The sequence below is a fragment of the Lissotriton vulgaris genome, chromosome 1_1 (genome assembly GCF_964263255.1).
Source record: "Lissotriton vulgaris chromosome 1_1, aLisVul1.2, whole genome shotgun sequence".
NCBI classification, from domain to species: Eukaryota; Metazoa; Chordata; class Amphibia; order Caudata; family Salamandridae; genus Lissotriton; species Lissotriton vulgaris.
In genome coordinates, this window is record NC_141685.1 from 92,025,035 (window position 1) to 92,049,173 (window position 24,139).

The window sequence follows — 24,139 nt, forward strand, 5'->3', positions numbered from 1 at the left end:
AAACATAGACGGGGACTGTATTGTGATTAATTTCAGGAACAGTTGGACAGTCAAGCATATATATGTAATTTGGAGACAGACGACCCAGAAATGTTAATAAAATCACTTCCATTAACGTATTTCTACCCGGGTGCCCACAGTAATGCTCATTTAGCACACAAGAGGAGGGGGGGATACAGTGGGAGGGCAAGGAAACCCAGGGAGGCAATCCCCTGCTAGGAAATGTCAACTGGAATGGGTCCCAAATAGCCCCTTGTTGCTTGATATGTTCCACCACCAGAATAGGTATAGTACTCTGGAATTAGTAGATTGACTGCCGAAGATTAAGGAGTCGTTATCTTCTGCAGTGGTAAACAAGAACTTACTGGAAGTCAAGGGCAATTTTGTTGAGATGAAACGTTTAATCATCCTGGGAGGATCCATGGGTGAGGAAGGTATACTAGGGGATAAAAAAGGTCAAACTAGGGGGAACTAAGCAGCTGGAAAAGTGGGTCCTAAAAACTACAGTGGCCAGGGTCAGGAGAACTTATGGAAAATGAAGGTGCGGGGGTAGGAGCGTTGGGGATCAGTGGGGTCAGCTGTGTAAATGAGGGGAGGGGAACTACACCGACGGGTGACCGTGTGCATAGACCATTTAACTGTGGCTTAAATATAAGCCCCACTCACAGGGTGTCAAATGGGAACATCAACATACTCTCCTGGAATGTGGCAGGACTAAAAAAACTAATTAAAATCTGAAGATTGGGGCTTGTTCATGGACAAACACGACATCTGCCTAATGCAGTAGACGTGGGCCGTGGACAATTACCAGCGGAGTGGGTTTGCCACATTTAATATTCCCGCATCAAAAGGGGGCAGAGGAAGACCGTCAGGAGGGCTAAGTATCTGGGTAGCCACTCACTTGGGAGCTACAGCCAAGCAGCTGACAGTAAACTCCCCAGACATCCAATGGGTCTTGCTAACTTTGACAGGAAATAAGCACATAGCCATATTAAACATCTACTCTAGGCCTATCAAGAGTGGGCAAGAGTCCATGGTTATTGAACAATTGAGGGAAATCGCACTGACTCTTGATCCCGAGGTTGGTTTAATCATTGGGGGTGATTTCAATTGTCAGTTTGAACCCCTCAGCAACATAGGCCTGGATGACACTGATGAGGAGAATCAGCATTGGAATATTCCGGAAACCTTAATTCCACCAGTTAAAGCTTGGACTCCGTTGGTGCTACAAATTACTTCCCTTACCCTGTCTTTATCTGTAAGGCCCTGTAATGGCCGACTAAAATCGGATAGACCCGGCCAGGTGAAGGGCAATCATCGATCATTGATTACATCTTGATCGAATGTAGATCATGGGATAAGGTCCAGGATTTTAGGATCCACCAACGGATGGACAGCGACCACAACGCCCTAGTTATGTCTCTAAAGGCAGGGAGTTGGGGACTGTCCAATAACCAGACTGAGCCGAATCCTGCCCAACAGCCCCACCTTCTCCACAATAATAGACAGAGAGTAAAATGGCCCCACATAATGGGCTCTCCCAACAGGCAGTCGCAAATATATCTTCAGGTTTTGCCCCATCTTATCGATATGGCATAGGTAGGGTCAACGGGCCCTATAGACGGGAGGGATAATAGGCCTGTTGAAATCCTCAACCAACTAGCCTCAATAATGCTGGAGGTTTTTTTCCCAATCCAGACCTATAGGGAAAACCCAGCTAAGACTCACCCATGGTACAATGCTGATTGTCGTAAGAAAAAAAAGGACCTGATTAAAGCAATTAAGGCCAAAGATAAACCCTGTATCAAGTTACTCCGGGTGCAGTACAAGCAAATTATTGAAAGGGTAAGAAAGTGCTGGGAGGCGGAAAAGTGGGAGGAATGAGGTCAGTTTTACAGCTTAGAGACCTCAAATCCTTCTGGGCAATTGTTAGTAATGATGGGAGGGGAGGGAAGAATGCAGTAAACTCTAACTTAGCCCCAAAAGTATGGGAAGACCATTTTGGAAGCCTCTATGTTCGGCCGAGCAATGCCGATCCTGTATCGGTGTCACAGAGCCTCCTCCACGAGTATCGACTGGGGAGGGCCCAGGAGATATCGATACTAGAAGTGGAATCAGCCATTGCTAAGTTACTGCCTAACAAAGCCCCGGGGCTTGACAAAATCCACGGGGACTTGTATCGGTCAGAACCGAAAATATGGGCCCCCTATCTCTGTGTCCTGTTTAATGCAATCTTAACAGGGATGGACCCACCAGAGACCTGGCGGGGGGAAGAGATAGTCCCTATTTTTAAAAAAGGCCGCTGCGTCCAGGAGTGCTTTTCGGTCCAGGGAGGAACTTACTGCCTATTTTGGGCCAACTTTGAGAAGCGCCGGGGTCGTGTGCTAGGACCCGCTGCGCCGTGATCTACCTGCTGGCTGCTAGTAAACCATCCCCAACGCCCAGCATAACCATCTGGACTTCATCCCCCAGAAGGCTCTGGGGCTGCCTGCGCCTGTGACGGGGCTTGTCACCGCCCCCAGCACACGTCTATTAATTGCTCTGCCGATTCTGCTACGCGGGAGCGTCCCGGGAGAAGCCCGGGACAAGGGCGGGACTGTTTTTGGCCGTTAGTGGCCGTGTGAGGCCGGGCTGGGCCACCCCCTTTGACTCTGCTCATTTGCGTTCTAGGTATTTCTTGTTACATTTGATTGGGCTCCTGCATGCTTGCTTCAGGCTAGCTAGTGTTTTAAACTGTATTATTCGCTTGCTGGTATCGACTGTTGTCTATCAGAGCGTTCTTTGTTGTGGGCTATTTTGATAGGTAATGTTTGGCACATTTTTTCTTGTATCTTCCACTTTGGCTGTTATAGCAATAAAAAATGGTGAGGCGTAACCCCGCAATGCCTGCCCCTCCCCCTAAGCAAAAGGAGGCTGCGAAACCCCAACTCCCTAGCCGGACAGCTATAGATTGCATGCTTCAGAAGACCACCGGGGTGGTGGCAAATGCCATAGAGAACACAGAGCGCCGTCTCTCGTTACCTGTTGGTTCTGTTCCCCCTTTACCCCTTGCTAATATGTCAACATTTTCTGTTAATTCCCAGGATTCGTTACTAGGACCTTCTTTTGTCGCTCTCCCTGGATGTAGTCATACCTCAACATCTCAGGATGTAGCCCCTACGGTGGGTAACTTATCCTCGGATATTTATCCTTTTGTTGCGAGGCTATCATTGACCCCTCCTATTTTCCAAGATGTGGCCATTGATGATTTCCCGTCTGAGGAAGTGGTCTCTAATGATAAAGGGTGCTGTAATACGCCAGCTGGCACTAATTCAGTCCCTGGCTCACAGTCAAGTGCGAATAGTGATAGGCCTTGTGTTACAACTAGAGGGCAGCTAGCAAGGTGTAGGTCGAAATACGCCGCCAAGGCACACCCAACTGTGAGTAATAGCAAGGGATTACCAGGAGGGAGTAAATCTAAGAAGGTACCTGCCAAACCCTGCACATCAAAGGGCAAGAATGCTAATGTCAAGGTACCTAATGTTGCACCTGACATTCTCAAGGATTCATGCCCATCTCTTGAAGAGGTGTGGCGCCGTGGCTAGGGCGACTGACTCCGGAATCTGGGGATCACGGTTCGATCCCCGGCATCGGCGGGAGATTAGCCCAGCACCATGTGACTCTGGGCAATAGCTTGCCTAATCTTCCCGACGGCCCCCAGCGCCTGGAGACCCTATCGGGTCATTGTGCGCTTTACAAATGTGGATTATTATTATTAATATTATTATTATTGATGAGAGTTTCCGGGAATTATTAGACAACCTTTTGGAAGAATCTCTTACCATCCCAGTGAGCAGTGGATCGGGTAGTGGTAATGACACCCAGCAAACAAATGCTAGCCCAAACATTGCGCGCCCTCTCAATGCCGATAAAGAAATCCCTTTGCTCATATTGAGCAAAATTCTGAAGTCCTTGATCTTACCGGTGATTGAGAGGTTAAAAGAATTAACAACAATAGATTGCTTTGAACAGGGTACACTTGACAACTTTTTCTCTGTAGAGTCCCTAATTAAGCTACACTCCCAAAAAAATGTTGCAACAGGCGCACATAAGCAAAATCCTTCTGTAGCTCCTGCAGTAATGGGTAAACAGACACCTTCAAAACAACACCTTGCCTCAGGGACCCCAAGTGGAACTAACCCTCCCACGAGATCTGTCACAACGAGCAAAGCTCCAGCTATAGTAGCTATTCCAATTAAGGCTAGCAATCTACCAGATCAATCGCTAACTAAAGGGGCTAAGAGGGTTCCCGATAGGGCACCCACAGAGGTCCTGAGTGATAATCATAATAATAGCATACTAGATAAGCAGAGCAAAGATCCACTCTTAAAATCTGATATAGCTCATAGCATGGATTCCAATCCTCCTTGTGTTAATTTGCCTCCAGCCTGTTTGCCTTATGTAGTTGTATTGGCAGGAGTCCCTTGTTTGAAACCGGGCAAAATTGAATCATATGCAAAACTTAAGAATAAAACCATCTTCTGGCTAACCAATAATAGGCCCCTCCTGAGGGAATTATATGGACAGATCCTTCATGTTAGAAGAGTAAGATGGGTGGGAAAAAGGACCAAAGACATTAAAGGGGATTGTATTCTAGTCAATTTTAGTGACATACGAGTGGCTAGGCACATTTGCGATCAGCAAAATGTGCATGGTGACATTGGAATCAGTACGCATGAGTTGGGATATTTTTACTCAAGCCCACTAAGATGGCATCAGGGACAGAACATTGGAAGCCAACTCTGGGGAGGGTACGCTGGCAGTTCCAATTTTTTCCTAAATCCTGCTTTTTACAGAGATATTATCCATCACGAAAGTGATTTGGGGTACTGACATAGCGATGATTTGTTTTCGCGTTCTTTGCCCTTTATTCCTGATTATAGTAGGCACAGTGGTTGTAGGTTTCCAATCCTCTCCCCAGGGACTATCCAGTCAGCCCCAAATTTAATTTCACCAGAAATTACTCGCCGGGGTGATGGGCTTCAGATAGGATCCCAAGCTGTGGCAACCAACTCCTGTAAACGGAAGGGAAAGGAATATGGGAACCATTCCATCATCAGATTTGGCCTATTTGGCTGCAAGGATATATCTGTTAGTCCCTTGGGCACCCCTATTCCCTCTGCAGATTTATCTGCCCAAGAGAGCGCCATTTCCCCATACATGTTCTCTTGCAATCTTCTATGGCAACTGACCCTGGTGGAGAGCATCCACCACTACATGCAGAACAACTTAACTGCCTCCAGGGTGTAGAGGTGGCTGACGGGCTCTCAGCTGGAATATAGCAGGAATCGCTAGGAAGTTAGATCTCCCTGATTGGAACACCTTGGTGGAGTCCCACACAATTTGTATCTTCCAAGAGACCTGGAGCATGGAACCTAACCACAAGGTTGGCTACACCACGTATTTTATACCCGCAGTTTTGCCATCCACAGGGAGGGGTCGGCCTTCGGGCGGACTACTCATCTGGGTGAGCATCTCCCTGGGATGTAGTATCACACAAGAGCAGTGCAGCTCGCCAGACATTCTTGGGATCTCAATAAGAGGCCCAGGCAGGGGGAGGTTACTTGATATATTTAATATATATGCCAGGGGCACTAAAGGCTGTTCCTTTTCCCCGACAGTAGCATTGCTAGAAAAATCTATTAGAGATTGTGGTAGTGGCACGCATGTATTGGTCGCGGGGGACCTTAACTGCACATTCGAGCCCCTTGCAGTAGAGGACATCCTAGATCTTACTGAGGACAACTCTAGGAGGGGCATACCAGCATTCGCGATCAAACCAATAACAAAATGGACGCAGAGGGTGATCCAGCTCAATGCGCTGACGCTGGAATATGGTTTAAGAGCAGCAAATGGCAGAACCGCCTCAGATCCCTTAGGCGCCCACACATACAATAGACCCAACCATACGTCAAGGATTAACTATATTCTCCTTGATTTAACACTTTGGAAATATATTCAGGATATGGTAGTAGTACCAACTGTAGACCGCGATCACAACTCGCTGTCTTTGAGCCTAAAGCACCTGTGGCCATGCCAAAGTGGCTTATTGCCTCCAAGCAAAGTAAAGTCCACCTCAGAAGTTCTTCCATCTAACTGCGGAAGGCGCCTCAAGTGGTGCAAAGTTGCCTTAGATGAAGCAAAGGTCCAGGCTATAGGAATGATACTGGCAGCCTCACTAAGCGAGATGGAAGTGTCCCTTCTGGAGCATCCAGACCCTTCCCGGGCTACGTTGGTATTCCAGGATACCACAAAGTCCATAGGAAATTTATTCTTGGTACAAACATGTGGGGGCAGGGCAAAAGGGCCCCAGAGGCCTAAGGCAAAGCAGGGCTGGTATACAACAGATTGTAGGCAGAAGAAGTTGGCATTAATTAAGGCTGTCAAGATGAAGTCACAACCTCTGATCCAGTACACCAGGAAAGAGTACTTTTTTTGCGGTAACTAACGCCAAAAGGGTGTGGGAGGACCTGTATTGGGAAACATTAAAAGAGGCTAGCGCAGGGCGGGATGCAGGCCGGTTCTGGAGCACTATAAGAGCGAGGAATAGGCCTGACAGCGACCTTATTACCTGTAACATCACTGACCAGGTGCGGTTTGACCACTTTCCTAAGTTGTATTCTTGCCAGCCAGAAGCTCCTAGTGATTCCGCTCCATGCAGTTCTCAAGTAGTACCCGGAGAGAATAATCAATTTCCTTTTTCAGTCAAGGAGGTTGAATACGCAATTAGTTGCATTGTGCCCCAAAAAGCAGCTGGCCCTGATGGTATTCTTGGGGACTTGCTTCGTTCTAACCTGCCGAAATGGGGGAAGCTTATTCATACTCTTTTGACTGCTATTGACAAGGGTGCCGCCATTCCCGAGTCCGGGAAGGGGGCCGAGGTCGTCCCTATTTATAAAAAGGGCCAGAGGGACGACCCTTCCAACTACGCCCAATAAGTTTATTAGACTCCACCCAGAAAGTTGTGGGGAAGGTGGTGCTTGAAATAATTCTGCAATGGGCTGAGGACAATGAGATTCTCTCCAACTATCAGGCACTATAGAGCAGGCTTTTAGATTACTACTTATTTATTGGAAAGTGGCTGTTATAGGCAAAGGCAGCCTTTACCTTGCTTTTATTGATCTAAGGACTGCCTTCGACCTTGTGCCTAGAGGACATTTATGGGGGGTGCTGTCAGAAATGGGGATTCCACCCAACATCTTGTCTATTCTAGTAAGGCTTCACGAAGGAAATTTCGCACAAGTGAGGTGGGGTACAGAGGGGCAGAAAACTAATAGGATTCCGGTGGGGAACTGGGGTCCGCCAGGGATGTGCCCTTGCCCCTACCCTTTTTTCACTGTATGTGAATGGGGTGGTTGAGCACTTGCTACTTAAACCATCAGATGCTCCATCCCTGGCAGGGGAGTGTACCCCTACCCAATTATTCGCCGATGATACGCTCTAAGACCCCAGTAGGCCTTCATGGCCTCCTAGATAACTTTCAGGCTTTTTGCATCCAACGTGGCCTAGTAATAAATACTGACAAGACTAAGTTTCTGGTGTTGAACCCCCCGAAAAAAATTGGGCGCCCCCCCTGTTACATTTTTACTTGGCAAGCTAGGCCTTACTGAAGCCTGGGATACTCAGTCTTCTCCCCCGAAAGCGACCCTTATGATCCTTTATTGGAAATGGGTCGCTACCAGAACTTGTATTGACCCAACTCTTGGTAGGTTGACGGAAGAGTTCCTAAGGCATAAAGATGTACTATTTCGGGAACTATATCTAGATATTGTATGGAAATCTTATGACAGGGCATTATATTTTAGATTCAGGGTAGGGGCACTCCCAGTGCACGCCCTAACTGCTCACTGGAAACCCCGTCTCAGACAACATCTCTTTGTCCTATTTGTCAGACTAGTAGAGAAACTGTACTACATATCCTGTTTGCTTCCCCGGATTATGCCCACCCAAGACGAAGGTGACTCAAACCTATATGCCAAGCTATGGGAACTAGGCGCTCCAATGAGGCACTCCGGATTTTAATGTCGGACACACGGCCACTATATGTTTGTGGTCTTTCTAAGTTTTTAGCAGGGACATGGTCCATTAGGGCTAAAAGGCTAACACCAAATGTTTAATCTGGTTTGAAAACATGGTTAAATTTAAAATCTGTAACCACAATTTTATTGTCTAAGGTTTTAGATTTTAAACAATAATGAATTGCTAACAAATTGTTTTTATGTAAATGTGTTGTATATGATGTGTGCTTTTATGATATTTTTATCGAAATAAAGCCCTATGAACTGAACTGAAAAAAAGGTTGCCCTCTGCAACCCTCGAATTATAGGCCCATTAGCCTGATAGATATAGCCAGTTCAAGGGGTGGGAGCGCACCAGACACGTCCCAACGTAATTACCTCAAGCATGATGGTTCATGTAGTTCATTATTTCTCGCTCAATTCATTTCAATGTGTTCATAGCCAGTGCTGTATTATTAGTTTCAATTCGTATCCCTAGACACGTGTTTCATGATTCCTCAATCGTCAGTAGGGAAAAAGCAAAGTTCATAGGTTGCAGGGCATGCTGCCTCGTCTCTCAGGACCAGTTCCACTCACAGCATGAAGGTGCAGGCTCCCGAGCTCGTCAGCTCACAAAATTTAAACAGTTCAAAGGGTGGGAGCGCACCAGACACGTCCCAACATAATTACCTCAAGCATGATGGTTCATTATTTCTCGCTCAATTCATTTCAAAGTGTTCAGAGCCAGTGCTGTATTATTAGTTTCAATTCGTATCCCTAGACACGTGTTTCATGATTCCTCAATCGTCAGTAGGGAAAAAGCAAAGTTCATAGGTTGCAGGGCATGCTGCCTCGTCTCTCAGGACCAGTTGCACTCACAGCATGAAGGTGCAGGCTCCCGAACTCGTCAGCTCACAAAATTTAAACAGTTCAAAGGGTGGGAGCGCACCAGACACGTCCCAACGTGTCTGGGCCTCAACAATCACGTTGTCGTAGAGTTTTATTTTCTGCCTTGAACCATTGGGAGAGTCTTGGCGGGGTGTCCCTCAGACTAGCTGGTCCTGCTGAATGGCTTTCCGGCCCGCCCTACAAATACCGGGGATGTGTCAGACCTTGGTTCTTCCAGGACCGCCTTGTCCTCCTACTGGATAGTCAAACTCCCTTCCCTTTTTTACCAGACAGGCAGGCTTCTAGGCAGACTTCTAGGCTCTTCAGGACAGGTACGCAGCTTCTCCATTAAGTAATTCAGCCTGCAGGTGATGTCCCCTCAACTTAGATAGGCTGTCAGGCTGACACCATCCCTGGTGGCACAGCAGGCACCTGGGTACTTTGTAGAGCACATTATTCCTGGGTAACAGAGGACTTTGAACTGGAGTATAAAAGAGGGATAGATGGTCCCACTTGTATACACACCTGGCAGGCAGGAGATGCATTCTAATCTGTCGCACTCTCACATTGCATCTATGCTACGCACACCAACACCCTAAACACACACAGGATGTTAGCGCAAAGTCTGGGCACAGGCATAGAAATGGAGCATTACATGGGTGTGTCAGTAGGAAGCGACTCCACTGACCATGATGCAAAGATCGCATCAGGCTATTGATCCTTACAACAGGGTGCATTGCCACCACCGCTCTAGCTGTTAAACCCATGACTGTCCTCTGCCTTAAATAAGGGCACACTTGGTGTGACCCTCCAGGTCAAAGGACCGGTCCGTGACCTATCATAACCCCTTGTTCGAAGTTGCACAGTACTGGGGTGACAGGAAAATCTCATGTAAATTTCTTTTTTTTTAACTTTGTGGTAGTTTTACCCCAGTAACGTGTAGTTACTAGTTTGACGCCATGGACTGGGGAGTTGCCACGAGGAACAGATTCTTCTGCCTGTCAAACCACATACCATTCACTATTTCATAGTGTTTTTCTGCTTTTATTTACCACTTGTTTTAAGCAGGTGGTATATATATATATGCATGTGGTTGGTTGGGGGGGGGAGATTGGTGTAGTAGGCGTGGGATTGGTGAAGCAGGGGAGGGAAGGGGAAAACAGAGGGAAGAATTGTGTGTTTTCCGCAGTTAGTAAAAAAAACAGCATAAGTCTTGGCTGCTTCTGCTGCACCCAGAGTCCTGTGCGTCTTTTCAGTCTAATTTTTCTGTCTGGAAAAAAATGGTGTCCTGTTTTTCTGCACCCATTAAATCCAGGTGCAGAAAAACCTAACCACTGATAATCAGGTGGAATAAAATGAACACATGAAAGTACGCCTTAATTTCATTGCCCTTGAATCATACTCTGGACAATAGTTGAGGGATAGGTCTAGGCATAGTCCTTGCAACACACAATAGATTTGCGTGCGGCAGAGGCCAGAACTCAAAAGTCAGGATACCAGATACAAGTTGGTGGGAACTCAGGGCAGGGGAAAACGCCTGTTGTCCATGGGGAAATTCCCATCCCAGAAATCTACATTAAAAATTAATGAATAGTATTTTTTGTAAATAGCTGTTTGGTGCCAGGGCATATGACTTTAATTTCTGCCTTTGGGATTCTATGTTACAACTCCATAGGGTACAGGTATCCTTTGTGAGTTTAATAAAATGTCGAAAATTCTACAAATCCTACTCCTACATCCAAGTATTTTCAGGCTACCATTCTACACTCTGCTCTGTCAGAAGAACAGCTCAACATTTTCAAAGTTCTGCAATTCTGTATTGATTTGGCTTGTAAATTATTTTTGGAGAAATTTACATGCATTAACTATTTAATTTTAATACTATAGGTGATTGAAATTATGGATGAAAAAAGCACGATTTACCACCAGGCAACTGAATGTTAGTGCCATAAGAAGGATTATTCTGAAAAACTGAAGGACATCCAGCATTCTAAGTTTAAAAAAATTCCGAAATCTAGGTGTGGCGAGGAAGTGGGAGCTGAGGAAAGTACTATACCTGTAAGTGAAGTATCTAATTTTGCATTTCATTAACCCAGAGCAAAGTCATACCTGTGCACACAGCATCAGAAATAATGCCAGAAAGACCAATCAGAGCATCCTCATCTGAAATATTATCAGAAAGACAAATTGCCTCAGCATGACAGCATAACGTTCATCTAAAGCATCATGTAATCCCAGAGAGGAAGGACACACTGCATGAAAGAAAGTTATAACAAAAGGTTTCGTCTGCAGACCATCAAAGAAAAGACACTAAAGAAGACTCCGAAGCTGACACGCTAACAACCAAAAGATTGGAAAATCACCTTTGTTCAACAACCGTTTTTAACCAGTTACGCAAGTTTGAGACTATCTGCCTCGGGATATAACACCTCGAACCACTCTACTTACTCTTGCGAAAACCTTAAAAATTCACCACTTTATTGTGTTCATGACCATCTCAGATTGTTTCCTTTTTATTATGTACAGTTCTGTAATTCTATGTAAATCGCCTCAACATTATCTGTTGTGCAGGAGTGATATGTAAAACTGATTAAATGAGCACCGTTGCGTAATAGCTAATGTGAATAAATCCTCGTCTTCAGAACTACAAACCTTAACCTTCCACCAAACATAGAAAGGGTAAAAGGAACTGATGTTCTGCGACTAATGATCCACAATAGTACTGTGCATGTTTTAATGTCCTCGGTTACTGCCAATACGTCAGTGCAAAAAGTGACTTCTCAGCTTAAGCATTAAATATCAGACCAACACCATATCACTGCATTGCTAAGAACCTATACAAATGGATTTGAGAAAAACTTCAGTCACAAAATAAGTTGCTGCCAGAGAGGCTATAACCAAAAGACTATTATCTGCTAGAAACATTTCGACAGGTGTTACAGGGCTGCTTCCAGACATATTTTGCTCAATTCAAGTGTTAAGAAGATTACATACAATTTCTTTTAGAGATAAGTGCTGAACATTATCTAAACAAGCCCGACTTTAAAATCAGGTTCACTCTTACTGTGGCATATAAGCAAGAGAAAAGTAGAGATATTACCTCTAGGAATACAATTGATAAAAGCACGGGCTGTGAGAACAAATTCAGTGTTCAAACCCGTCTCAATCAAAGCAAAATAACCCAAGTTGGGGAAAAATAGTTACCTGTGCCAACTAAGATTCAGCCATAAATCTCATCTCACTGAATTTGAGAGAATGCTCACTGGGGAAAACCACTCTCAGTGCAAAGTATGCCAAAAAAGTTTCAGGCGTAAATCTTATCTCACTAAGCATATGAGAATCCACACTAGGGAAAAACCTTATCAGTGCTCTGAATGCCAGAAAAGGTTTAGTTTCAAACCTAGTCTAAATCTACATGCATTAACCCACTCTGTGGAAAAACCTTACCAGTGCCCTGAATGCCAGAAATGTCTCAGTGACCAAAACAGTCTCACTCGTCATATAAGAACCCACACTGGGGATAAACCTTATCAGTGCACGGATTGCCAGAAATGTTTCATTGAGAAAAACAGTCTCACTCAGCATAGAAGAACCCACACTGGGGATAAACCTTTTCAGTGCTCTGAATGCCAGAAATGTTTCAGTTACAAAAGCAGACTCATTGAACATACGAGAATCCAATGTGGGAAAAACCCTTATCAGTGCTCTGAATGCCCAAAACATTTCAAACTTAAATCACTTCTAACTGCACATGTGAGATTCCACACTGGGGAAAAACCTTATCAGTGCTCTGAATGCCAGGAAAGATTTTGTAACAAACAACGTCTTTCTCAACATGCAATAACCCATTCTGTGGAACAGCCTTATCAGTGCTCTGAATGCCAGAAATGTTTCAGTGTAAAACGTAATCTCACACGGCATACAAAGATCCACACTGGGGCAAAACGTTATCAGTGCTCTGAATGCCACAAATGTTTCAGTGACAAAAACTGTCTCACTCGGCATACAAGAACCCACACTGGGGAAAAACCTTTTCAGTGCTCTGAATGCCAGAAATGTTTCATTGACAAAAATAGTTTCACTCATCATATAAGAACCCACACTGGGGAAAAACCTTTTCAGTGCTCTGAATGCCAGAAATGTTTCATTGACAAAAATAGTTTCACTCATCATATAAAAACCCACACTAGGGAGAAACCTTTTCAGTGCTCTGAATGCCAGAAATGTTTCAGTTACAAAAGCAAACTCATTGAACATGCAATAATCCATTCTGTGGAACAACCTTATCAATGCTCTGAATGCCAGAAATGTTTCAGTGTAAAACGTAATCTCACACGGCATACAAAGATCCACACTGGGGAAAAACCTTATCAGTGCTCTGAATGCCAGAAATGTTTCATTGACAAAAGAACTCTTTCTCAACATACAATAACCCACACTGGGGAAAAACCTTATCCATGCTCTGAATGCCAGGAATGTTTCAGAGACAAACGCAGTCTCACTCAACATATAAGAACCCACACTGGGGAAAACCTTTATCAGTGCTCTGAATGCCCAAAACATTTCCACTGTAAATCACTTCTAACTGCACATTTGAGATTCCACACAGGGGAAAAACCTTATCAGTGCACTGAATGCGACAAATGTTTCAGGGTAAAAAGCAATCTCACTCAGCATATAAGAACCCACACTAGGGAAAAACCTTATCAGTGCTCTGAATGCCAAAAATGTTTCGGCCAAAAAAACAGTCTCATTATTCATATAAGAACCCACACTGGGGAAAAACCTTATCGGTGCTCTGAATGCCACAAATGTTTCAGTGAAAAAACCAGTCTCACTCAGCATATAAGAACACACACTGGGGAAAAACCACATCAGTGCTCTGAATGCCAAAAATATTTCTGCCAAAAAAACAGTCTCATTATTCATATAAGAACCCACACTGGGGAAAAACCTTATCGGTGCTCTGAATGCCACAAATGTTTCAGTGAAAAAAACAGTCTCACTCCGCATATAAGAACCCACACTGGGGAAATACCTTATCAGTGCTCCAAATGCCAAAAATGTTTCAGCCTTAAATGTAATCTCACTAAACATATGAAAATCCATACTGGAGAAGAAAATTATCAGTGCTCTAATTGTCAGAAAAGATTCAGAGGTAGAGATGGTTATAAGCGCCATAAGAAAACACACCATCAAAATATTTTAGTGCCAGAAAAGCATCAGTTTTAAACACAATCTCACTCTACAGGAGCAGACGCACACAGGGAAAAAACATTACCAATGCTGTGAATGCCAGAAATTCCTATCTGATAGGCACAGCCTCACTAACCATAAGCGATTCTCCATATTGATGAAAAACCTTATGAGTGTTCTGAATGCCAGAAAAGCTGCAGAGAAAAACGCTATCTCACCATGAGAAACTCCACACTGGAGAAAATCCTTATGCCAAAAAAGCTAGTATCTGAAAGACAGAATCTGAAAGAAACACGTTCGTGTTGAATGAATGAATGAATGAATAGCATTTTTATACCACGCAAAACTTAGCCCCAAGGGGCATCAAGGCACCAGAAAAACAAACAAAAGGTCCACATTACCAGATAGATGAACCAGGAAGCCACAAAAGGCGCAGTCCCTAATATGCCTGGGAGAAAAGCCAGGTCTTCAGGTGTTTTTTGAAGACCGCTAAAGAGGATTGGCTAGTGAGCTCCAAAGGGAGAGAGTTCCAGAGTTTAGGAGCTAGAACAGAAAAAGCTCTGCCTCCCCACTTTGCCTTTGTGAACTTGGGGACCACAAGCAAATTATTGGAAGAAGACCGGAGGGTTTTACTGGGGGAATACACACACAGAAGGGCCCTGATACCTTCTGAGCCTGCGCCGTAAAAAGCACCATGGGCTAAGCGCAGGAGTTTAAAGGTAATCCTAGAGGGATGGGAGTTCCTGCCAAAAGTCTTGAATCATTTGAAAAGATACCATCCAGCGTATGGCCGGCCAAATGTGTGGGGCCAATGACCAGTTGACCCAAACCACATGCCGCTAGACCATCTACAAGTACTGCTGTATCCTTCGATTTTATGGCCTCTAAGTGAAAATTAAAATTGCCGAGAATACTGAAGTGGGGCTTATCAATGTAGGGCTCTATCAATTTAAGGATGTCACGGGCAAAGGTCGTTCTGGGACCAGGAGGTCTATAACAGAGAATACCAGAGAAAGAGGCCGAGGGAAGGAAATTAATAGAGAAATACAAAGCCTCAAACTTATCAGAGGGTAATGAAAGAGGCTTAGTGCTACAAGTAAAAGTGTCTCTGTAAGGGATACCCTGACCTATCCATTCTGGCCAAAGAATAGCCCTCGGGGACTGCCTCTACGAAGTCAGGGCCGGAGGTTTCAGAACCCCAGGTTTCGGTAATAAAGACCCAAGGGGCCCTTTTTTGAGAGACAAAGTCGTTGAAGGCAACATTATTACGAGCCAACGACCTAGCATTAAGGAGCAGGCCAGCCTCACTTAAATCGTTAGGAACGGGAAACTGACTTCCATATCTCCTACATTTATTAAGACAATAATGGCGAGGGCGTATGGATCTAGAAACCCCTTTGCAACAGTTGAGATTAACCAGGTTGTTAGGAATAGAAGAGAAATGACACAGTTTAAACCCAGGTCTAAGTGCAAGAAGTGCAGAGTGGGAATATAACTCACGATGATTTTTATGAAGAGTAAAACGAGGTCCAGCCCAACTAGCCCCTTGCACGTCCTTAGCGCGGACGGGCGCAACTTCGGTGCACGCCCGCTGCGCGCGTCCGCTGTGCGCGGAGAAAGTCCTCCCGATTAAATATGGCCGGCCCGAGTCTGGCGCACCACCTGACCGGCACCAGCCAATGGGAGCGGGGGGACTAGCTGTCTGCCGCCGTGCCCTCCACGCAAACGGGAAAACCCGCGGTGGAACGGGGCACAGGCAGGTAGGGACCAAACAACACTAAGCAAAGCACCCAATGCACAGTAAAATGATTTCCAATTAAAATGCGAGAAGTTTTAAAATTCGGCGATATATGAAAAGTCAATTCTAAAATAGCAGCAGTAAAGACCAGTTAGCAGCAAGTCAATTCAAATTATTTTAGAGCAACCGGGCATAGTAAGTCATGCGCCGCTAGATTCCTTACCTTCGAATTACCCCCAGGCGTCAGACTAGATACGGAAAGTTCTTCGTCAGCAGTACCCTGCGCGTCGTCTGCGGCTCCGTGTCCGTCGTCGGGATCGATGGAATGATGTCGCTGGAGTACTTAGACGCCGCCCTCACGCGCTGACGTCAGTTCTTCTTTTTTCCGCGCCAGCTAGCGCAGATCCGGGAAGAGCACGTACCTTCAGTCATTTTTTGACTAACGTTTTGGACATTTTTGTCTATCTTTGTCGAGTCGACTCGACTCCTGGTGCCAGTAGGGATGCCCGGTTTAAAGCTGTGTGACGCCTTTAACCGACTGATGTCTGTTACCGACCCCCTCCGCCGGAGTCGCTACTGTTTGGGGGGCGACCACGATGCCAAGTCGTGCCCCGACTGCCGGGCCTTGACGTCGAAGGCTAGGCGGGAGCGTTCCCGTAAGCTCCTCGAGCTCCGGCAGTCGACTCTGTGCCGCTCGAGGTCCCAGTCGGGGAGGAAATCGAGGAACTGGTCGCGGAGCCGCAGTCATCACCGATCATCCGGATCCAAGTCGTCGCACTCGGGTAAGTCGAGGCATGTCAAAAAGAAGCAGTGTTGCTCTTCGGTCTCTCCTCGCCACTCACGCGGCTCAGGAGCTGCATCCTGTCCCACACCCTCCGCTCCCTGGACTCAATGCGACTTCGGGCGATATTAGAGACTTCCTCGTTGCCAAGAGGACTCTCTTCCCGCCGTCGACACCTGCCGGCGCGGCTTCCGGCCCGCGGGTCCGACTGGGAGTCCTAACTTGCTGGCGGCTTCGGCCCCAGTGCCGTCGGCAACTTCGGTCTCGGCGTGCAGGACCCCGTGGGATCCAGGCCTGGATCCCGGTCGACGCCAGTTGACCTTATGACTCCTCCGCTGGTACTGACCCCGGCGCCATCCTCGGACAACACCGTCCCTGGTTTTAGCCCCAGTCCCGGTTCGGCGTCGGAGCAGCGCCGTCTCCGACGTCGATGGGTGAGCCCTTCACCTATGACCGGCTCTGTCATTTATGCAAGTGTGGCTCACTGGTTAGAGGAGGCAGACCCTGAAGCAGAGGTCAGACCTGGGACCAGGGTTCAATTCCCGACGCGGCAAGGTCTTGAGCCCAAATGTCCACGGACTCGACAATTCTCGCTTCGGTGCCTACTCGAATCACGGGTTCACACTCTGCAACTCTGGGCAATAGCTTGCTTAATCTCCACTACGGCCCCCCCATGGCGGGATGCCTGGCTTTCACCGTGGGGATGCCCAGTAGGGGTTATCTCACAGGGAAAAGCCAGGACGGGTTCCCAAAGCAAGCGCCTTGAGACCTATCGGTGATAAGGCGCTAAATAAGAACCTTTGACATTTGACATTTGACATGCCTGTTAATCAGGACACGGATCAAGGGGAGGACTGGGAGGGGTCTGAGGACCCTCTGGGTCAGCAGTGCCGGTTAAGTCAGGACTGGACAGATGAGCTGGGGGATGCCAGTGGTCTAGACACTTCGCCTGACACTGGTTTTCTCTCTCCTCCCTCCGTGACTACGGAGGAGGGGGCTACTTATGCTGTGAGTGATATACCCGAACGAACCAGGAAGTCTCTTATGGTTTGTTCCCTCAAAAATAGAGGATGTAAGTGTGTGGCTGGCAATCTGTGTACTTAGTTATATTAATGGTCCAGCTAGCCCCACGTCCCAGGACCTGACTCCCCCCTTCTTCAAAAGTGGTGTTGCACAGGGCGGCCAAGGCCCTAGCCCTTGAGCTCCCTGCAGCAGCGTGAGGACTAACTTCCTCACTGAGGTGCTTCAACCGCCAGTCAGCTCTACGAAGCCTCTGCTGCCGTTTAATGAGGCCCTCACTGACTTTCTGATGGGCACTTGGTCCAAGCCCTCCACAGTTCTCCCTGTGGATCAGTACGTGGACTGACGCCAACGCCCGGCTCCGGGCTACCCCTGCTTTCTGTCCACCCACTCCACCCCCGAGAGTCTGGTTAGCCAGGCCTCCACGCCCTAGACCGCATTCCCGACCGCTCCGCCGGATCAGGAATCCAAAAGGCTAGATCAGTTTGGCACAGGGGTGTTCTCTCCCCAGACGGGGGAGCCTTTGGATTACGTTATTGATTTTCACACTGCCTGGCCAGACAGTGTTCATACCCCAGTAGCACACCACAGCCCGTTACAACCCTGCAACTTAGGATTAAAACGCTGTGCGAGCTCCTTCCTACTTTGAAAGAAACTGTTCTTCTCAGTCAGCCTAGGATTGCGGTCCATTAACACTGCATGCCTTTTGGGCTGTTACACCCACTCTCTGGGATACGGTGGCGGACGTGCTGCCCCAGTGTCCGGCGGAGGCCCAGACACGGCTCGCCCAGGCTGTCGCTGACGGCCGAGACGCAGCACGGTATTCCATCCGATGTGGACTTGACACCACGGACTCGCTGGGCAGAGCAAATTCAACGACTGTGGCGATTACTCGTCACGCCTGGCTGAGGTCCGCCAGTTTTTCAGGGGATGTCCAGAACACACTCATGGACATGCCCTTTGATGGCCGTCTCCTCTTTGGCGACAAAGCAGATAGCGAGCTTGAGCGCTTTAAGGACTTCAGGGCTATGGCCAAGTCCTTGGGCCTGTCGGGCCAGCGCCAGCAAACTTCTGCTTTTCGTCTCTTTCATGGCCACAGAAGGGGCACCCCCACACGTTTGTATAGCCTCAACGCGGTCGCGGACGTGCTGCCCGCCGTGGTGGAGCAGGGGGTCAGAGAGCCGGTCAGCCCACATCAGCTCCCGCAGCTTCTGCCTCAAAGCCTTCCTAGTCTGAGCTTTCAGGCTCATTCCACGCCAGTCGGAGGCAGGGTTTGCCATCACGTACTCCACTGGCGTTCCATCACTTCGGACAGGTGGGTGCTGCAAATCATCCGAAGGGGCTACTCCCTCCCCTTTGAGGCGACGCCTCCAGCCATGCCACCACAGTACCATGTCGGGGGATCACTTGCAACTTCTGGGAGAGGAAGTTACGGCCCTCTTGGCCAAGGGGGCCATCGAGCGCGTTCCAGGTCCAGAAGTAGGACGTGGTTGTTATTCCCACTACTTTCTGGTTCCAAAGAAGGGCAAAGGGGGCCTGTGCTCTATCTTGGACCTCAGGAGCGTCCACGCTTCATTCGTGGCATGTGGTTGCAGCTCATCTGCGCAGATTAGGGGTTCCAGTCTTCCCCTATCTTGACCACTGGTTGTTGAAGGCGGGCTCGCCCCAGACAGTCATCTTCCACCTCCAGAGTAAGGCCGGCCTCCTGCACTCGCTGGGGTTCTCCATCAACGTGCCGAAGTCACACCTGAGTCCCTCTCAGAAGATCCTCTTCATCGGAGCGGTTCTACACTCGGCGCAGTTTTGGGTGTATCCCCCCGAGCAGCGGGTTTGGGATATTCAGGCTCTGTTTCCAATCTTTCAGCCTTTATCCAGAGTTTCGGTCAGAATGACCCTGCGGCTCCTGGGGCTGATGGCCTCCTGCATCCTGCTGGTACATCACGCCAGGTGGCGGATGCGGGCTCTCCAGTGGGACCTGAAGTTCCAGTGGGCACAGCATCAGGGCAACCTGACTAACCACGTTCTGATCTTGAAGGGCACTGCGAGACAGCTGCAGTGGTGGCTCATGGACCGCGATTGGGCCAGTGGCAGATCCCTCTCCCTTCCCCAACCGGAGCACACAGTGGTGATGGGTGCATCCCTCCTGGGATGGGGTGGCCACATGGGACAGGCGGAGATCCGAGGCCTCTGGTCTCCGGCTCCATATCCACCTTTTGGAGCTGCGGGCGATCCGACTTGCACTGAAGGCATTCCTTCCCTCTGTCCGGAGAAGTGTAGTGCAGGTGTTCACGGACAACACCACCGCCATGTGGTACTGCAACAAACAAGGCGGGTGGGGTTGTGGACCCTATGTCAGGAGGCTCTGCGTCTCTGTACATGGCTGGAATATCAGGGCATCACCCTGGTGGTTCAACACCTGGCAGGTTCGCCGAACACCAGGGCGGACGAACTCAGCCGCCGGTGCATGATAGATCACGAATGGCGTCTGTACTCGGACGTGGCACAAGGTCTCTTTCAGCAGTGGAGAGAGCCTTGGTTAGATCTATTCGCCACCGAAGAGAATGCGCAATGTCTTCAGTTCTGCGCGTAGGAATTTGCAAGGTGGCACTCGCTCGGCGACGCTTTTTGTCGCGAGTGGAGTTGCGGTCTGTTGTACGCCTTTCTACCTATCCCACTTCTGCCCAGAGTGCTGAAGAAGATCAGGCGCGACCGGGCCCAAGTCATCCTTGTGGCTCCGGATTGGGCACAAAGATACTGGTATCTCGAGCTACTCAGAATGTGAATCGATTCCCAGATTCAGCTGCCTCTTCAGGAGGACCTTCTGTCGCAGCAGCAGGGAACGTCCACCACCCGAACCTGTCCAGCCTCCACCTTCATGCGTGGAGATTGAGCAGCGACAGTTGAGGCCATTTGACTTGCCTCCTGAAGTCTGTGATGCTGTTCTGCCAGACAGGCTTCCCCCCACAAAAACGGTATATGCCTGCAGGTGGAACACATTTGTGGCATGATGCACAGCAAAGGCTGTGGATAATCTCTCTGCCCCTCTTTCAGAGGTTTTCCTCTTTCTTCTTTCTGTCGCCCAGCAGGGCTCTGTCCTGGGCACTATCAAGGGCTATCTTTCAGCCATTTCAGCCTCCTAGTGGCTTCCTGGTCAGCCTTCTATTTTCAAGTTCCTTGTTGTCAATAGATTCTTGAAAGGCATCACGCACATGTTTCCTCCTGTTCCTTTCGTGATGCCTCAGTGGGACTTGAATCTGGTTATTACCCTTTTGATGTGCGCTCCCTTTGAGCCACTTCATAATTGCCCTCTCCGTCTTCTGACCCTAAAAACTGCTTTCCTGGTTGCCATCACCTCGGCCAGAAGAGTAAGTGAGCTCCAGGCTCTTAGCCTGCTTTCCTCTCTGTCCATCCGCACAAAGTTGTTCTGAGGACTCGCCCTTCATTTCTACCCAAGGTGGTTACTGCCTTTGCTCAAGCCTGAGATTGTGCGAGTTATGTATCATTGGTGAACTGTAGCTGCTCTCACATGTGTGGTCTTTCTATCACACCAAACAGACCGGTTCCCTTCCTGTAGTTAGTAAGGTTACTGCCTTTCACATCGGACAGACCATTACCATGCCCACCATCTTTCCGCCTCCACATCCCTCGAAAGAGGAAGAGAGGCTCCACTGTCTGGACCTAAAACGTGCACTCTCCTTTTACCTGAACCGCGCACAACAGTTCCAGGTGGACGACCAAGTCTTTGTTGGCTAGGTGGGAGCTAAGAAGGGACAGGCAGTGCACAAGCGGACCATCTCTCGTGGGTCGTTTTGTGCATCAAGATCTGTTATTCCTTGGCTAAAAAGGAACCTCTTGTGGGGCTGCGCTCCCATTCCACTCAGGCTACAGCGGCTACTACTGCTTTGAGACGGGGAGTCCCTTGCAGGACATTTGTCAGGCAGCTAAGCGCCAGGATGCCCTCTGGGTGACAGGTTTGCGCTCTATAAGTATACCTACATTACGTGGGCCTCGCTGCACACGTTTGCCAAGCATTACTGCCTGGAGAGCCAAGGCCGGAGAGACTTCTTCTTTGGCCGTTCTGTTCTCCAGGACTTCCTGGTGTGATTTTGGTTCGCAGACCCACCACCGGGGTTGGTATTGCAGGGGTATCTATTCTAAGGTAAGGAATCTAACACTAACGTGTTTCTTTCAGATGCACAATTTACTTACCATCGGTAACGTTATATCTGTAAGAAACATTAGTTAGTGTTAGATTCCTTACCACCCCACCCATCCTCCCCGTTTCTGCGAACCGATATCTAGGGTTCAGGAATTTCCCTGTCAGGGCCCTAGTTTCATGGTACCAGTGTCTGTTTCTTGCATGGCTCTGCGTTCCTGGCGCGGACATAATGTACAGAACTGACGTCAGCGAGGGTGGCGTCTAAGTACTCCAGTGACGTCATTTCGGTGATCACGATGACGGACGCGGAGCCGCAGACGACGCCTACCAACACGCAGGGGTACTGCTCACGAAAGTCAAATTCCACCAAGCAGTTCCAGCGCCTGTTCGTCGTACCAAACAACTGCAGCCAATGAATCCTGGGCTCGCTGTCAAACAAGTTCTAATGTGACTCCTGATGAGACCATCGCCATTGACTGTCTTGTCTGTGAGAAGCTGCTCCAGCCCTCCTGTGATGGTGGGCCGGAAGACCTTCACCGCCAAGTGAAATGCTCGCAACTCCAACAGCTTGATTTGGAGTTGGGTATCTGCCGCTGACGAGGGTTCCCTAATCTCTGTCTCCCATAGGGCCTTCCCATCCCATTCCAGAAGAGATACATGCGTCCCTGTGCCAGAAGTAGGTCGTGGTTGCTATTCCCACTACTTCTTGGTACCCAAGAAGGACAAAGGCCTGCGTATTATCTTAGACCTCAGGGACATCAACCGGTTTCTCCGGAAGGAGAAGTTCAAGATGTTAACCTTGGCTCAGGTCTTGTCTGCCCTCGACCCTGGAGATTTGATGGTAGCGTTGGACTTGCAGGACGCTTACTTTCACATCCGCGTCTTGCCTGCCCACTGGCGCTACCTACGGTTCATGGTAGGCCACAAGCTTTTTCAGTTTACCACGCTCCCCTTTGGCCTTACCAGCGCCCCTGGGGTGTTCACGAAAGTGATGGCGGTGGTTGCAGCTCATGTGCGCAGATCAGGGGTTACAGTCTTCCCCTATCTTCATGACTGGCTGTTGAAGGCAGGCTCGCCCAGGCTGTCGTCTCCCACCTCCATACTACAGCGGACTTCCTGCATTTGCTGGGGTTCACAGTTAACGTGCGGAAGTCGCACCTGAATCCCTCCCATAAGTCCTTTGAATCAGAGCGGTTCTGGCACAGCGCAGTTTTGGGTCTATCCTCCGGAGCAGCGAGTCCAGGATATTCAGTCTATGATACCAAAGTTTCAGCATCCATCCCGGTTTTCTGTGAGAATGACCCTGAGGCTGCTGGACCTCATGGCCTCCTGCATCCTGCTGGTGGATCATGCCAGATGGCATATACGGGCTCTGCAGTGGGACCTGAAGTTCCAGTGGGCGCAGCACCAGGGGAATCTTTCCGATGACGTTCAGATTTCGGAGGGGACTGCAAGTCAGTTGCAGTGATGGCTCACGAACCAGGATTGGGTCAACGCAGATCCCTCTCCCTTCCTCAACCTGAGTTCACAGTAGTGACGTATGCTTCACTCCTGGGATGGTGCGGCCATATGGGAGAGGCGGAGATCAGAGACCTCTGGTCTCCGGCGGAGTCCAGGCACCACATCAACCTTCTGGAGGTCTGGGCGATTCATCTTGCACTGAAGGCATTCCTTCCTTCTGTTAAAGTAAGAGTTGTGCAGGTGTTCATGTACAACACCACCGCCATGTGGTACTGCAACAAACAGGACAGGGTGGGGTTGTGGACCCTATGTCAAGAGGCTCTTCGCCTTTGGACATGGCTGGAACATCAGGCCATATCTCTGGTGGTTCAACAACTAGCAGGTTCACTGAATGCCAGGATGGACAAACTCAGTGCCTCATGGATCACAAATGGCATCTTCACTCGAAGGTGGTGCAAGGTCTCTTTCAGCAGTGGGGAGAGCCTTGGTTAGATCTATTCGCCACTGAAGAGAGCACGCAATGTCAGCAGTTCTGTGTGTTAGAGTTTCCAAGGCGGATCTCGATCGGCTACCCTTTCCGCCACGAGTGGAGTTGTGCCTGTACCACTTCTGCCAAGATTGCTGAAGAAGATCAAACGCGACAGGTCCCAAGTCATTCTTGTGGCTCCTGACTGGTCACGAAGAGTCTGGTACCCCGAGCTCTTGAGCATGGCCATCGATCCTATTGTTATCAGATTTCTGAAGTGCCTTACTCCTCTCTTTCCTCCTTCTCCTTTCGTAATTCCCCAGTGGGACTTGAATCTTTTCCTCACTTATCTTATGTGTGCTCCCTTTGAGCCCCTACATAATCGTCCACTTTG

At 48.4% G+C, this 24,139-nt stretch overlaps 1 protein-coding gene across 5 annotated transcripts in view; it reads left to right on the forward strand.

Moving 5' to 3' along the window:
• LOC147737516 (uncharacterized) overlaps positions 1 to 15,114 on the forward strand; it is a 56,084-nt gene extending 40,970 nt beyond the window's left edge. Inside the window, exons 1-4 of one of the 5 annotated variants that reach the window (XM_086933669.1) lie at positions 12,130 to 12,274; positions 12,359 to 12,591; positions 12,676 to 13,080; positions 13,249 to 14,156. In XM_086933669.1, coding sequence (XP_086789795.1) covers positions 12,180 to 12,274; positions 12,359 to 12,591; positions 12,676 to 13,080; positions 13,249 to 14,156 — 1,641 coding nt within the window. In that variant the 5' untranslated portion in view covers positions 12,130 to 12,179. Of the gene's footprint in view, positions 1 to 10,811 lie in introns of those variants that run through there. The other 4 variants (XM_086933587.1, XM_086933606.1, XR_015299257.1 and 1 more) reach the window with 4 other exon arrangements.
• The last annotated feature ends 9,025 nt before the right edge of the window (positions 15,115 to 24,139 follow it).